General features: G+C 36.5%; 2 protein-coding genes across 2 annotated transcripts; both read left to right on the forward strand.

Annotated features, from left to right (window-relative positions):
* Nucleotides 1–988: 988 nt before the first annotated feature.
* Nucleotides 989–7,073, forward strand: LOC140759861 (pyrophosphate-energized vacuolar membrane proton pump-like). The gene is made up of 8 exons (XM_073096530.1): nucleotides 989–1,372; nucleotides 3,777–4,351; nucleotides 4,526–4,902; nucleotides 4,970–5,056; nucleotides 5,226–5,556; nucleotides 5,924–6,334; nucleotides 6,423–6,482; nucleotides 6,612–7,073. Exons 1-8 carry the CDS (start codon nucleotides 1,129–1,131, stop codon nucleotides 6,816–6,818), a joined length of 2,292 nt encoding a protein of 763 aa, XP_072952631.1. The 5' UTR covers nucleotides 989–1,128; the 3' UTR covers nucleotides 6,819–7,073.
* Nucleotides 7,074–11,404: 4,331 nt separating this feature from the next.
* Nucleotides 11,405–15,979, forward strand: LOC140760415 (uncharacterized). The gene is made up of 6 exons (XM_073097347.1): nucleotides 11,405–11,641; nucleotides 11,734–11,858; nucleotides 11,936–12,032; nucleotides 12,169–12,278; nucleotides 14,149–14,223; nucleotides 15,640–15,979. Exons 1-6 carry the CDS (start codon nucleotides 11,572–11,574, stop codon nucleotides 15,688–15,690), a joined length of 528 nt encoding a protein of 175 aa, XP_072953448.1. The 5' UTR covers nucleotides 11,405–11,571; the 3' UTR covers nucleotides 15,691–15,979.
* The last annotated feature ends 414 nt before the right edge of the window (nucleotides 15,980–16,393 follow it).

A 16,393-nucleotide genomic window follows, 5' to 3' on the forward strand; every position in this document is an offset into this window, starting at 1 on the left:
CCCTAATTATTACTCGTAGCCTTACTTTTTGTAACTTCCAATTATACCCCCGAAGCTAAAAGGGAAATATTCTCACTTGAAAAGGAAAACGGAATAAAGGATAAGAAATCCGACATAACGTTATCCTCTCCCGGATAGGGAAGGTGAGGCACGCCACTCGATGAGCTTCTCCCTCACGCCACCCACGTCAGCCCTAATATCCTTACTCCACCTCCCACCCCCCCCCCCACCCCATCACGACCGTCCATTCCCACTCCTGACGATCTCCACCGTCAGCATTGCGTCGTTATTTATCGAGACATTTCCCCCTCTGGACATTTATCCGAACACGGCCCGTAATTTATTCGCCTCGCTTTTACCAACTTATCCGCTCCGCCACCGGCTCCTCCTGCGGATCAGTTCCCTTTAACGTATCCCTCTGATCTCCACCAATCAAGACGCGACACGTAAAACGCTTTAAGCGTGGGATTAACGCCAGCTCACGTGTCGCATATTCCTTCTTTTCGAACCGATTTGACTCTTTAACATTTAAGCCCTTCACCTTTTTTCTTTTCCTTTTGAAGTCCAAGCCCTTCGTTACTTTTCCTTATAAATGCAAACATAATAAATAAGAATGGCAGATAACTTAAATAATTTTATTTTTATTAAATAAATATATATCTGGATAAAAGGTTTAGAATGACTTGGTGGTACAAAACAGAAATTATAAAAAGATAAAATAATTTTATAAATTTAAATAAAAAATTTGAGAAGTTTTAAGGAGATATAATTATATACAAAATAAAGTGATGGTGGTTTAGTTAGGTCCAGAGGAAAAATATCTCTGAGATTTTAGAAAATTAAAGTTCAGGGTGTTTAACGTAATTTTACTTAAACGAGTGAAAGGTGTAAAGTGTAATAAGCAAACAATATGTTGAGCTAAATGTAAATTTCGCTATCATTTATTTACACCTCTTTCTCTCTCTCTCTCTCTTCTACTGTTAAAAGAGTGAGTCCGAGGAAGTGAAGAGTTACTCTATATAAAGCGAGAAGCATCGGGAAGGGGAGAAGCGAATTCCTCCAAACCCTCGTTTCTCCATCTCGCCTTCGCCGTCAAGGATTTGGTGGGAGTTCTTGCGGGATCCGGCAATGGGAGAGGGAATTCTAACGGATCTCCTGACGGAGATATTGATCCCGGCGGCCGCCGTCGTTGGGATCGTCTTCGCGCTCGTCCAGTGGCTTCTGGTGTCGCGGGTCAAGGTCTCGCCTGAGCCGTCGAGCTCAGGCGGCAGCAAGAATGACTACACCGACTACCTCATCGAGGAGGAGGAAGGGCTCAACGACCACAACGTCGTCCTCAAGTGCGCCGACATCCAGACCGCCATCTCCGAAGGTGATTAGATCTCTGGAATGGCTGCTTTCCTTAGATCCTTTGGATAAAACGAGTAAAGATGCGATTTTTTGGGAAAAGATTTAATTTTTTATCTGTTTCCTTCTGTTAAGAAGCTTGAGCTATATTCTTTTGGTACCTGGGGTTTTTTTTTTTCGTTATTCAAGTGTTATCGGTTTTCAGAAGGGAAATTAAATATGTTATTTGTAGATCTGGGATAGTGGCTTACTTTTTATGGTCGTACTTTTATTTCTAGAAGAGGATTAATTTGTCTTTGATGACTTAAAGTTGCTGCATTTGGGTCCCCACATTTCCTTTTCTTTTTTAATTTTAGATTTGCTATGAAGTCATGTAGTGTGACTCTCGATTATCCTATGTATCTTTTAGATCTATTTTTTATGCAGTATATTGCAGCTTCTGTTGACATTTTTTTATGACAATATGATAATATTATAGTTGCAAAGGATTGTTCCTTGTAGCATACAAACTGAAAGGTTTTATTGTAGTCAAGTAAACTTCAGTGAGGCTTTTATTTATCCGTCCTACTTGAAAAGATTTTAAGGAATCCGGTGCTTGAAAAATAACCAAATTGAGTTGATTGAAGTAATCAAATTGCTTTAGCCATTTGATTTGTTGCTTTTGAGCGAATTGGAAGCCATTTTCCTATGTTGTATGATGGTGTCGCTTGCATCAGATCGTTTGCAGGCAAGCTATATTATTAGATTTTCTTTTACCTCCTCCTTGATCCGTTTTCTTATAACATTGTACTTTTTTCCTATGTCCTTACGAGTAAAAATCTGATGGGAAATTACACTTTACCCATATGGCTTCGCTCCATTGCACGAAATCTAATATAAAATTCTATCTATTTTCAACTTAAAACATTTAACCCTCTTAGATCGTAACTAAAATAGAATAAATTTTTTTCCTTCATATTTGATCAAGGTCGAATTTAAAGATCTTCTTATAAATAAATTTATAGAGGATTTGATAAATTTTTTATGTATTTAATAACAAAGATATGATATTAAAATTTATCATTGAAAATACAGAAACTTTTGTACAATGGAGTCAAATCACATTGGGGTATTCATTTCTCCTTTTGTCTGATATTATATTGCTTTTCTCTATTTAATAGTTTGATACTTGTGTAATCTTTCTTTGGAACTTGTGTAGCTCATGAATAATGATGATTGACATTAATTGATTTTTTTTAATTAAAAGTGTTCTGGTTGTTTTAGTTTATCAGCTCTGACAAGGTTGATGGGATTTCCTGCTTTGGTTGCAGAATTATTTGGCATTGACTGTGGTGGCATTAATGTTGTTTATACTAAGTATATTTCTTTAATGTCATTTCTTATGAACCCTGCTCTTAAACTAGTCAAATGTGACATGTGACAAGGACTGTCAATTTAGCTTGGTGTTCACGAGCAATTTGAGTTTGTGGCTATCACTATTTTCTTCGAGATGAACTTGTTCATTTAGGAACAGGCTAAAAATGAGCTAAAATTTGAGCTCGAAATGTAAAATGAGCCAAACACGAGCAAGGTTGAGTTTGTTTCGTGTTAGGCTTGTTATCATTCAACTAAGTTTATAATAAAAAATCACATATATGTAGATATCTTACAATATTATATTTATATATTTCTATTAAGTTGAAAAGATTACACATGTATATATATATATATATGTGTGTGTGCACGCGCGTGCATGTGTTGTATATAATTCTCTGTTTAACAGTTTATGTTCAAACCTTTTTTGATACTTTCAGCCTTGCTATTATTAATTTTTAAACAAATTAGTATACTAAAAAGATGAGTCAAAACTGAACTCATTAGAGAACTACAAACTAGCCCATAAGCCACATAAGCAAACTCCTCAACAATTGATGAGCTTTTGAGTATGAACAAGCACCTTGACTACTAACGAGGTGTTTGAAATATTTCAGCAGGACACCAGCTAGCAAATTTTCACTTGATTGTCATCTTGATCGGAGATAGTGTTAGTTAAATTATTAATATTAAGTTCCAACCAAGCTTATGCAATGCCTTGGTTCCCGCTCCTTAATAACCCTGCTTGTAACCATATGTGCAGTGCTACTTTTGCATATGTTTTTGTTAACAAGATATGAGCTTTGTTCGAGATGCATTGTTTACCTTTTTTGGATAGTGTGGACATGTTTGATAGAGGATAGATGCTATTTCAATTGTATTGACAAAGGAGGAAGAGGACCAAAGGCATGAACATTTTGCTTGAAGAAGAGCTGAATGGGGGAAAGAAAAATCCTAGCTGTTCCCAAATAGCTGGGACTAGCTGTATTATTTTTTAAAGAAATGTAGTTAGCATTAGAAAGGGTAACAGTCAATTGATAGAAAAGATACCTTACAATCGGTTTCTCTTTTAACAGGAGCAACTTCTTTCCTCTTCACTGAATATCAGTATGTTGGAATCTTCATGCTTGCTTTCGCTGTCCTGATCTTCCTCTTCCTTGGCTCTGTGGAGGGCTTCAGCACAAAGAGTCAGCCCTGCACCTACAGCAAGGATAAGTATTGCAAGTCTGCCCTTGCCAATGCAATCTTTAGCACTGTATCTTTCTTGCTTGGTGCAATCACCTCCTTGATCTCTGGCTTCCTTGGGATGAAAATTGCCACATATGCTAATGCAAGGACAACCTTGGAGGCAAGGAAGGGTGTTGGAAGAGCTTTTATTGTTGCATTCCGTTCTGGTGCAGTGATGGGCTTTTTGCTGGCAGCAAATGGACTTCTGGTGCTTTACATTGCCATTAACTTATTCAAGTTATACTATGGTGATGATTGGGAAGGTCTCTTTGAGGCTATTACTGGTTATGGCCTTGGTGGATCTTCTATGGCTCTTTTTGGCAGAGTAGGAGGAGGTATCTACACAAAGGCTGCTGATGTTGGTGCTGATCTTGTTGGTAAGGTTGAGAGGAACATTCCCGAAGATGATCCTAGAAATCCAGCTGTAAGTTTTTAATTTTCAGCAGTAAGATAGCATAGCTTTTATGACCTCTTGTATATGTCTGATTTATGATCGACAATCTTAATTTCATGAAGCTGAGTGATATCATATAATTCATTTGTTTATAAGATCATCAATTTGGGATTCCTGTTTAAGATTAAAAAAAATGTCTCTCAGGTGATTGCTGACAATGTTGGGGACAATGTTGGGGATATTGCTGGAATGGGGTCAGACCTTTTTGGTTCCTATGCTGAATCTTCTTGCGCTGCCCTTGTTGTTGCATCTATTTCCTCTTTTGGGATCAACCATGATTTTACTGCCATGTGCTACCCCCTACTTATCAGCTCCATGGGTATCATTGCATGTTTGATTACCACACTCTTTGCAACTGAATTTGAAATAAAGGAAGTGAAACAGATAGAACCAAAATTGAAGTGGCAGCTCATATACTCAACTATTTTTATGACCATTGGTATTGCAATTGTTAGCTGGCTAGCACTCCCATATCAGTTCACTATCTTCAATTTTGGAACCCAGAAACAAGTAACTAGCTGGTGAGTGTTTTGCTTTAGATCTTTGAGGTTTTGATGGCATCTAATTTACCTTGACTGGGATTTGCAGGCAATTATTCCTCTGTGTTGCGATTGGTTTATGGGCTGGTCTAGTTATTGGTTTTGTCACAGAATATTATACCAGCAATGCATACAGGTAAGCGACCAACTTATACTGACATGACAGGATATGCTTAAGATTTTCTTCTTATCTTTTCAAATCGTAATACTTTATACTTTTGGATTATAATTCACTGGGTCCTTTTTTCGAAACAGTTGAGCTGGTATCTGTCTTAACAATACCTCATCTTCTTCTTCTTTTTCAGTCCTGTGCAAGATGTTGCTGACTCCTGCAGAACAGGTGCTGCAACTAATGTTATATTCGGCCTTGCTTTGGGATACAAATCTGTTATCATCCCAATTTTTGCTATTGCTGTCAGCATATTTGTCAGTTTCAGTTTTGCTGCCATGTATGGTATAGCGGTTGCTGCTCTTGGCATGTTGAGCACAATCGCCACTGGTCTGGCCATTGATGCTTATGGCCCAATAAGTGACAATGCTGGAGGCATTGCTGAGATGGCTGGGATGAGCCACAGAATTCGCGAGAGAACTGATGCACTGGATTCTGCAGGCAACACTACTGCTGCAATTGGAAAGGTATGATGGGTCATATTTGCGTTTCATTTTCTTCTCTTTTCTCCGATTTATAATATGTAGTTTCTGTATGATTTGAATCCTGCAAAAGTGAAGTTTGGTCGTTCTGAAGTTTTCCTGTTAGATCGCTCATAACATGTGAACTTTCTTTCTCTTGACAATAATTCTGGATAGTTACTGAATTTCACAACAAATGGTTGAAATAATAACTAGGTGGTATTCTTTCTCTTGTACTCTTCAATAAATATATGAAGTAATTGCTCTTTCTGGATTTTTTTGTTCTATGTAGTACTCAGCATATTCCACTCGCTGTTTCTCTACTCTCAAATTATTTGCGAGTTCTCTCTTATTTACCCTCCTGCTTTTTCAGGGTTTTGCCATTGGTTCTGCTGCCCTGGTGTCGCTTGCTCTCTTTGGTGCTTTTGTGAGTCGGGCTGCCATTTCAACTGTTGATGTTCTAACACCGAAAGTCTTCATCGGTTTGATTGTTGGTGCAATGCTCCCTTACTGGTTCTCAGCCATGACAATGAAAAGTGTTGGGAGTGCTGCTCTAAAGATGGTAGAGGAAGTGCGAAGACAGTTCAACACCATTCCTGGTCTGATGGAGGGAACTGCTAAACCTGACTACGCCACCTGTGTCAAGATCTCTACAGATGCCTCGATCAAGGAGATGATCCCCCCTGGTGCTTTGGTTATGCTCACACCCCTTATTGTTGGAACATTATTTGGTGTAGAGACACTTTCAGGCATTCTTGCTGGCTCTCTTGTCTCCGGAGTTCAGGTTTGAACGCAACTTTGGCTTTTTTTTTTTCAGTTTCAAGAGGATAGCTTTTCGGTAAATTTATGATTTTCTTTTCTCAATTCCCCAGATTGCTATCTCTGCATCCAACACTGGCGGCGCATGGGATAATGCAAAGAAGTATATTGAGGTAATGTTTTATTATCTTAAGATTTCAAGTAGAAGAATAATTTACATTTCCTAATCACTTCCCTGAGCTCATAATTCTTAGAACCTCCCAAAAGGACTGCACCATTAAGTTGTGTATTCTGATGGTCAGGCTGGGGCTTCCGAGCATGCTAGGACTCTCGGCCCAAAGGGATCAGAACCCCACAAGGCCGCTGTGATCGGTGACACCATCGGGGATCCGCTGAAGGACACATCTGGCCCATCACTTAACATCCTTATCAAGCTCATGGCAGTCGAATCTCTTGTGTTCGCGCCGTTCTTTGCCACTCATGGAGGCCTTCTCTTCAAGATCTTCTAATAAGAACAGGGAACTGCGAGACCACCTCGCCCCTTCATCATATCATATGACCATCTCCATCGTACCCTCTTTTGTTTAAATTTATCCTATTTCTTTCTTGATATTTCCAATTTGTAGTGTCGTGTAGTTGAGGCCGGATGCCCATACACAGGCATTGGGCTAGAAAATTTTACTTGTTTTTGATGGTTGATGAGCAACATGTTTGATGTTGACGGTTATGATTAACCTTGGTAGAAGGATAAAGTTTTCTGATAATATCATGGTGGTCTGCAAAACTAACGAGTTCTTCACTGTTGAGATGCACAACTGAGATTTCTTCTTAACCTTGGTTTTGTTCTTTATTGTTTCATCTTGAGTAGTATCTGTCTGCAGGCATTGCATATGAATGAAGTGAAACAAGTTTCAGGAGATTCTCATATTTCCCAGGGTATATAACTTCTTAACCCTTGGAGGCTATTGCTGTGATTTGGAGTCTACAACATTTTATTTCCTACGGTGTTTGCTACTCTCCAATATCTTCAAATGACCTTAAGTTCTGCATGCAGGTAAAAGTCTTTATTCTTGAACATATATCCTGAACAGTAGAAGCTCTCAATTATTTGAAAGGGTTAGATGCTATGGTTGGATCTTTGCCCTATCATTTTCAAAAACTTCAGAGAGGGTCTCAAAGTAGTCAGTCCTCTGTTTTCATAGTTCTGTACAATGTTGGCCTCCTCTCATCTACCAGCTCTTCTTCTGCAGCCCCAGATCTTGCTCTTTATCCAGTGAATAGAACATAGCAAGGGAAATCTTCTCCCTCTCTGCATTGATCACTGCCCTATGAAGAGGGCCCTTGAAAGTTCCATTGCTCATAATCTGCATGAAAAAATAAATAAATAAATTGATTGTATTATGAATTCTCAAATCAAAAATAGTCTTGCAGGGTTTGTTTGCCTTGTTGCATCTCACAATCATCTTTAAAGAGCTTAAGCCTAGTTTTATTGTTTTATACTCTTTTAAGACTCAAACTATGGACTTTCTGCTGTGATAACTCTCTGAATGCAACACTTTATATGCGTTTATATATTAATCAACCAAAAAACCTTAAGGGGCTGTTTGGTTTTAGTGTATATAAACAAATTGCATATACACATACAGAGTAGAATATCAAAGTCATCTTTTAATTTATAGATTTCATACACTTTTATTATTTTAATATCAACTTTATATCATATCAAATATAATTATTATACGTTATGCTAGTATTGAACTAAACATTACAATAATTTATACTAGTATTAGTCCTCTTCTTCTGATTTTAAAAATTAGAATACTTATGTCTATTCCATCCTTATTCTATAAGTAGACGAGAGCTTATGATAGTTTCTTATTTAACACTATGGATGCAACATCTTGAGATACATGATACCAAACGGCGAAATGTTTCATGAGATTGATAAGTTTTTACAACAACACTATGAGTATGATCAAATGCCACATTGCTACAATTTGATCACTCCAAAATTTCCAAAGAATACTTAGGAAAATATGAAAAGAAAAGTAATTAATAAAGTATATCTAAGTGCCTCCATCTCCTCCATGACTATCAAAAGCTTCTCACTATCAATCTTAGCTCGGACATAACGACATATTATATTATATACATCTCATGTGGTGTGAACAGTGTAGAACTAACCTATTGGTATAATTATACTTAAACCTATTTACACATTAGACCCTCAACTATCGATATTAATGATAATATTAATAGAGTATAGGAAATTTGCACAGTAGGTTTTTAATTTTGTCATGCTCATTTTCGGTTCCTTTGCGGATGAGGTATTTTTTATTTTTCCTTTCAAGTTTGTTATACTATTATTTAGTGCCTTATTAAATACCGATATAATACTGTAATACAAAGAGAAGTGGCATTGTCATTATTATGAAATTATATAATAAAATAAATATTTGTCATTATTATTTAGCTACTCATAGAACCAATCTTCTCTCTTTTTGAAAAGTTGAATATAGTATAGCATTTGATTGTAGATCTTTCAATTGGTAAAAAAAAAATTCTAGCATTTAAAAAATCATATTATATAAATGAAAGTGCTTAGCTACATTAAAAAAGTATTAATAATTTTGAAATATTTCTAAATGTGTGAATTATGCGGTATATCTCTTACTTCTCCTCACCATCTTTTTTATGACTGTAATTCGTAGTATATTTACAAAATTTACGGCCAATTTATATTTTTATCTACTCTACTCTCTATCTACTTATTCATTTATATCTTACTCTTCTACCGTCTTATTGTTCTTATATAAGATTATATAAGACGTTTATATAAAATTATTTTTAATGAAAAAAAAATAAGAGAAAGAAGATTAATCAGATATGACTATAAAATTCGTAAATTAACTACAAAATTCATAAATTATCTTTCGTAGCTAATACTAAATTGTTTCAATCTCTTACTCCAAAGAAAGAATACAAAGCACGAGTTCAATTCGAGTAGCAACAAGTTGAGACTGAGATTTCCCAAAATAAAATGCCTACTTATTTTGCGGAGGAGATTGAAGGAAAAGAACGCCGGAGAAGATCAAGAAACAGAGATGGAGTCGACTGGGAAGACGAGTCGGAGAAGTCAGGAGGACTCTACGCCAAAATTCGCACAGCCTCCTTTTTGAGGATCTCGACTATCGGTTCCATCAGCTATCCAGAACAGAAGGTGATAATGAGATTAGGAACATTTGTAAGAAATCACCAAAATTCCAATCTATTTTAGGTTCAAGTCCCTTCTTCTCATTTCTTTTTTTTCCTAAAAGCCTCCGTTTTTTAATTAAAAATATTTATTTAACTCATCTCACCCTTTTTTTTATTGTAAAAATAAATTCATTAAACAAAAGGCAAGAAGCCTAAAAAATTATAGTACAAAGTGCCACTGGCATCTTACACAAAATTGAAGTGAACTCAGAGTGATTTGAGCCCCTCCACAAAAAATTAGTAGCCATTACTCATGTATGATTGGCAATCCAGTCAACTGGCAAGTTAGCTTCTCTATAATTGTATTTGATAATTAAATTATCACAATCTAAAAGTAAGATTCGAATGTTAATAATCAGGTTCCGCAAGGTCCAAGAGTTTGCACTATTTTTTATGGAGCCAATGAGATTTTGCGAATTGGATTCAATGTAGGATTCAATGTACATATTTTGAATACTTAAACTCTTAGCCTGAATCAAAGCCTCTCTCAGAGCACACGCTTCAGCCATGATCGTAGAGTTACATTTTACCAGCAACCCACCTGCCAATAAAATGCCACAATCAGAATCTCTGAATATCCGCCCCCCTCCTCCTTTGTTAGTTAATTAGTCCACAGAACCATCACAGTTAAACTTAATCCAACCATGATTAGACGGGATCCGGCCAACTCATCTCACCTTTACACTCTTATTAACTGATACTTTTAACACTCATCAATAGCCACAATAAGCTCGCATATAATGGTTTAATTTTTTTACAGTCACATAATTTTTATTTCAATTCTTCTCATCTAAGGTTTATATTTATACTCAGATTCTTTTCTTTCTTTGCTTCTTCTTATTTCTATACCAAGTCTCCTCTGCACCACAGCCTACTCTAAATTATTATAATTCTTCCTCTATCTCTCACACCCACTATATTTTGACCACGTCACTCACTAAAACTACAAACCCAATGCGGATCCCACAAACCCACACGATCCGAAATCCATCATCAAACTCTTCAACTAAGATCACAAAACTACTCAGGATATGAATACTAATACAAAAAGTAGACCAATCAAATGTGATTTATAAATCTATGAGATGTGTGAATTTACTCAAATCTATAAACAATATAAAGAAAACATGCTTTATTATATTATGTCTTTTTATATTTATAATATTTTAAATTATATGAACATACATGTTATCGGGGCAGGGATTTAGTGCGAGCTGATTCATCCCGATCAATATGACAGCGAATATAGAATGTAAGACCATCAGGATCTATATCTGATCGAGATCCGTACAGATTTATTAACTCATGCCGAACTTTGAGATGAATTTGAATATAAAAAGAGGTATAAGTCCAACGAAAGAATACAAAAAACTAATAAGATGACACTTTTTGTTTTTGGCATTTGTACATCCTCTTATCGAGTTATTGGATCCTTAACCGTTATTCTCCGGGTCTTCTTAACTCGTACGTATATCAGATAATCTTATTTATATCAGGGCAACGATTTAGTACGAGCTGATTCATCCCGGTCAATATGACAGCGAATATAGAACGTAAGATCCTCGGGATCTATGTTTTGGCACGTATTTAACGGTAACCGATCGAGATCCGCACATATTTATTAACTCATACCGAATTTTGATGAATTTGAATATAAAAAGAGGTATAAGATATCCAACAAAAGAATACAAAAAACTGATAAGATGACACCTTTTTTTAGCATTTGTACATCCTCTTATCGGGTTATCGGATCCTTAACCGTTATTCTCCAGGTCTTCTTCTCATGCTTTCCTCGGGTTAATAATATACGGCAGCATAGGTTGACCAACTCCAGGATAGCCATCATAGCTTGACCGTAATTCTTTATATATCTTCGTCTCGATCGTGTAACGTCCAACTCCATCAAACTCATCGTCGCGATTCCATCCGCATCGGTTTTTAATCCGTCTCCTATCTCCTCTCCTCTCAATCCTTCTCCCCTCCTCGGATAGAGAACGACGGTACGAGATGGGCAACGCTTCTTCTATGCTCACCCAATACGACATAGAGGAAGTCCAAGAGTACTGCGGCTATTTGTGTGAGTAAACCATCTCGCTCTCCTCCTCCTCCTCCTATCGTCTTCTTTTTGCTGTTGTATTGGAATCTGAATTCCTCTTGCCTTGCCTTCAGTTTCGCAGCATGAGATTGTGGCCTTGTACCAGAGGTTCTGCCAACTCGACCGTAACGCGAAAGGGTTCATCTCGGCCGATGAGTTCTTGTCTATACCCGAGTTCTCGCTCAATCCGCTCTCCCAGGTGAGACCCATAAATCCTTTTGTGAATTTTTTTTTTCTCTCCTTTTGGATTGTTATATACTGTTGTTTTCGTTGCAGAGACTGCTTAAGATGGTTGATGGATTGAACTTTAAGGACTTTGTTGCCTTCCTTTCGGCCTTCAGCTCGAAAGCTAGCCTGCAGCAGAAGATAGAGTGTAAAACCCAATACCCAATTGTTAATTTTGTCAATTATTGCATCAAGATGTGATGTTTAATAGAATCGGTGTCAGTTTATGGACTTTTTTTTATATGTTCTTTAAGACCCATATGTTGGTTTTGTTTGTGAGGCAGTGATCTTTAAATTATATGATATTGATGGAAAGGGGAGGGTGACCTTCAAGGACTTGTTGGAGGTGGTTCGGGATTTGACGGGTTCGTTCATATCGGAGGAGCAGAGAGAGGTATTCTTCTTCTTAATTTTTCTTTCTTTCCCAATTTGATTATTTAGATTTTGATTGTATATTTTGAAATTCTTATTAATCTGCCCACCTTTATTATGCTAAGAAAAGAGGACCTTAAGTATAGAAACCAAAATTTGAAGATCATTCTTGGAAAAGATCAAACATTTTTTAGATTTTTCTAGTTATCAGAGGAATAGCCAGGAGATTTGAGATTTAATGAAGGTTCACAAAATATCAGAGGAACTGCCAGCACCTTGTCCGCATGAAAAATTGATAGCAGAAATCAAGAGGAAATCAAAAGACTAGTTCTGTGATGTAGGATGATTCTGGATGGACCTTTCTTCAAGTGGAGAAGAGACAAGAAATAGTCGGATATGTAGAAAATGAGAGAGAGCATTACTCTAGAAAGAAAGAGAATAAATAGGAAAAGAGAATAGAATCTATTGATCTTTATGCCACCTGTTACAGGACTGCAAATAGTATATGCTACAGTGATTGCTGCAGTAAATTCAAAATAATAGTAATAATGTATTATATATCTAACGACCCCAAGTTTGCAAAATGTATAGACTCCCCTAGACTTTCATCTTTCATCAGTTAGTAGCGTAGGGACATAGAAAGATTCTAGAGGGCCCTGAAAAATGTGGTGCAGCTAATGAGATTTATTTAGTTGATGACCACCCTATTCAGCATAAAAGGAGACAGCCTAAATCTATTTTAATGATCTAATCTTTTCACCCTGGAAATATGCAAATAATTCTATTGAAGAACACAGGTTCAAATGTGAAGTAGTTTTCTTAGTATTACTACCCATATATTTCATAAGTTAATGTAACCTGCTTGGTTTCGACATACATTTTCTTGTTTAAGTTTCATAATCCTATGCTATACAATACGCTAATCCAAGTACTCCTAATGAACTCAGAAACGTTGCATATACATATCATCCCTTTTTACCATGATTTCCCATGTGTTGATCATTCATGTGGGGAAGATGTCTTTTATTGTGAGATGATCTAGATTATGTTTGCTTGAAAGTTGAGATCAACTGAACTCGAATTATTTAATGAGGAATGCACTTGAGGTAGAGGCAATTTTCAAGAAGCAGCAATGGTGGTTGTCATGGTGGAATCAAGCAACCAATCATAATAGAGGACATCCTAGTGTTTGGCAACTCTAACATGAACTAAACGATCACAAAGATGTGTGAATGTGCCTGATCAAGTCTCTAACAGGCATGTGAGTTCAATGCATGCAAAAAAATATTTTTAGATATAGTAGTATATGAATTATGAGAAACTCGGTTCAAACTTTCAAGAAAGTCAACTGGTTCAAGTTTGCAATAGTCTGATCAATTCCTTCATGCTTGATCTGAATTTAGCTTTTAGCTTCAAAAACCTAGTTATTGCAAAGAGATCAGTGAAATCCATTTAGAATACTTGTCTTTTTATCACCTGACAGCCCAAAAGGAATATATGGATAGAAAAAGACCAACTGTTTCGGGGTTTAATGATTTGTTTATTTGTGGACTATATGGGAAGTTGATTCATCTTAGGTTTCAATTTTGGATGCAATAATAAAGAGCTAAACAGGTCTGTTCTGTCAGTCACAGCACCCCATCAGTCCACTTGCAGTTCTAATGGCACTTAAAATTCCTGTGAGCTGTAGCTCTCTAATTTTCTCATTGGTTGTCCAACTTTAAGTGGAAATACATCTTGGTCATTACTTGTTATAGAGTCATTGAACTTTCCATGCCTTAGCAATCTCACACAAATCTAATAACTCAATTCGAGCATAGATAAAAGAAGTATAATGTTTCAAATGCATGCTCAATTTTTCTAATTGTCCTATTTTTCTATATATTGTTCAGCAAGTTTTGGTCCACCTATTGGAAGAAGCTGGTTACTCCAGAAATAATCCACTTTTGTTGGATGATTTTGTTAAGGTACTTTTTTTTTTCTCTAATTGCTGGTAGGCTACATTTCTTCATGCATATGTTCAGTTTGAGTGATAACTCTTGATTCACTTCACAAGTTTCTTGAAGTAAATGGTTTCCTGTGACTTGTAAAAAAGCTCACATTTTTTATTAGTTCAGTAATTGGCTAGTTGCACATATATGTCACATGATGGTCTTAAAATCTAATATTGCAGGTGTCTAGCTATGTTTGGCATGTGGTATAATGAAGCATGTAACATAGTCTTAAGTTCTACTATTCCAACTCTACCTTGTCCCAGAATCATGCAAGTAGTATGTGAAGGTCATACCGAAAGAATTTTATTTTCGTAATAATATAATACTGCTTAGAGCCTAACATATTTGTTTGAACCATGAGTCCTTATTTACTACAGATTTGGTGAATCAACTTCTACCCATGCTTTATCTTCTGCATTACTGTAATAGTCAGTTTATTCTTTGCCCAGCAGTATTGTGACGTCAAAATTTCTAGTTTCGACAAGAATTACCCATTCAAGAACACCGCTACTTAGTAATTACTATATTTAACATTTATGTGTTGATCTTATTCTTGTGTTTTTCAGTAATGTGCTCCAGATATCCTTCAATTCTCAGCCTTCAAGAAATTTGACCAGCAAACATGTCATATTATTTTCATCAAGTTTTGTCATAATAGTTGCTAGTTAAGTAAAATTGTGTCAACTCTAGTACTAGGCTGTAAAGTAGTGCTACCCGGACACAATTCATGGTCGAGGCAAACCTAATGAGTGTAGGATTAGTAAATGGACTTATGGGTCTGTGTTTTCTAAATTACCTGCATAGACTAGACAGTTCCTGCTACCCTTTCCATCCCACCCAACCAGAATCCAGGGTGATTACTGATAGATAGGGTTTTTGCAGGAAAAAAGGTGATTTATCACAACCTATTTTGTGACTGCCAACTCTTCCCACCAACAGAATACTCCCAATGGCATCCTTGGTTCACTTAAAGAAAGAAAATCTTTCATCAATCCAAAGGACATGAAAAAGTGCTTTCTAGTGTGCATTAATGTGGTCCCCTTCACTGTCATCTGACAAGTTAAGGCTTTTGGTGTTGCCTTCCTGTGGCATCATTTGTAATCTCTTAGGGAGAGAGAGTTCAGTTTATTTCATTTGCTCTAGCTTCTCCATTTCATCCAGCTTTAGACTGAAGACCTTCCACGGACACGAGCACAAGTGCGCACAAAGATAATTGCAAATCACACGCACTTCTTTACTTATTTGACTTCCTGAAGAATTAAAAACTTAAATGGATTTGGAGATGGCGCGTGATTCTTCGTTTTTTTATCTTTTATTTCCAACATGTATTGTCCTCATGATCATTGCTTGTGTCTTTCAGACCTCATGATCATTGCTTGTGTCTTTCAGATTCTGGGCAATCCTGGCTTGAGAATGGAGGTTGAAATACCAGTCGACTAAGGGTGACCTTCACTCATGTAAAGCCTACCAAGAGTACATCGAGACATTACTCAAACACCCTATTGAAGAAGACAAATGCAGTTCTGAATTTACATTTTGCTCTTTTATTTGTTTATAAATTTTCCTCTTCTTTCATTTTTTTCCCCCAATTAGTAGTTTAGAGAACAGAATTAGCAATACAAGGCCCAAAATTTCAGACTCCTGTTCAATAATAAACGCTTTGCTACAATAATTATCATATCAATCAAAATCAATTTCAGGCTGTGTGATATCTTTTGCAGCTTTCTTATTTGGATCTTGCAATTATAAGCATAAATGGAATCATTCAGGTGAAGCCTTATACACATGCCCTTGTACTCTTTTATTTTTTTTTTATGTTGGTTGTTCTACTTAGCCTACTTAAACAGTGTTTGGTTGGTGTTTAAGTCTTAAACACGAGTAAAGGGTTTATGCACATTGACCACAGTTAGCACAATTATAAGGAAAGTGATGTTTGGTATGCTATCTACAAACAAGACAAGCTAGTGTGCAAAGAAGGGAAAGAGATGCACCAACCAAACACTATCTAAGCCACACTAAGGAGAGTCAAAACTCTCAAACTTTCCAATGGTATGGGTCTCTCAAACTATTAAGGTACTAGTACAAGAGACATGGAAACCTGTACTCTTCTATCATACTGATGATTTTCTTTCCTTTTTTCATC

The sequence above is a fragment of the Typha angustifolia genome, chromosome 5 (assembly GCF_048772165.1).
Source record: "Typha angustifolia cultivar Huaian chromosome 5, ASM4877216v1, whole genome shotgun sequence".
Taxonomy (NCBI): domain Eukaryota; kingdom Viridiplantae; phylum Streptophyta; class Magnoliopsida; order Poales; family Typhaceae; genus Typha; species Typha angustifolia.

What these genes read in the sequence shown, in the direction of transcription:
- LOC140759861 (XM_073096530.1), top strand. Translation starts at nt 1,129, where the DNA reads ATGGGAGAGGGAATTCTAACGGATCTCCTGACGGAGATATTGATCCCG. An exon ending in CCAGACCGCCATCTCCGAAG is followed by an intron (nt 1,373 to 3,776) that starts GTGATTAGATCT and finishes CTCTTTTAACAG; the next exon opens with GAGCAACTTCTTTCCTCTTC. An exon ending in TATACCAGCAATGCATACAG is followed by an intron (nt 5,057 to 5,225) that starts GTAAGCGACCAA and finishes CTTCTTTTTCAG; the next exon opens with TCCTGTGCAAGATGTTGCTG.
- LOC140760415 (XM_073097347.1), top strand. Translation starts at nt 11,572, where the DNA reads ATGGGCAACGCTTCTTCTATGCTCACCCAATACGACATAGAGGAAGTC. An exon ending in CGCTCAATCCGCTCTCCCAG is followed by an intron (nt 11,859 to 11,935) that starts GTGAGACCCATA and finishes TTTTCGTTGCAG; the next exon opens with AGACTGCTTAAGATGGTTGA. An exon ending in TGTTGGATGATTTTGTTAAG is followed by an intron (nt 14,224 to 15,639) that starts GTACTTTTTTTT and finishes TGTGTCTTTCAG; the next exon opens with ATTCTGGGCAATCCTGGCTT.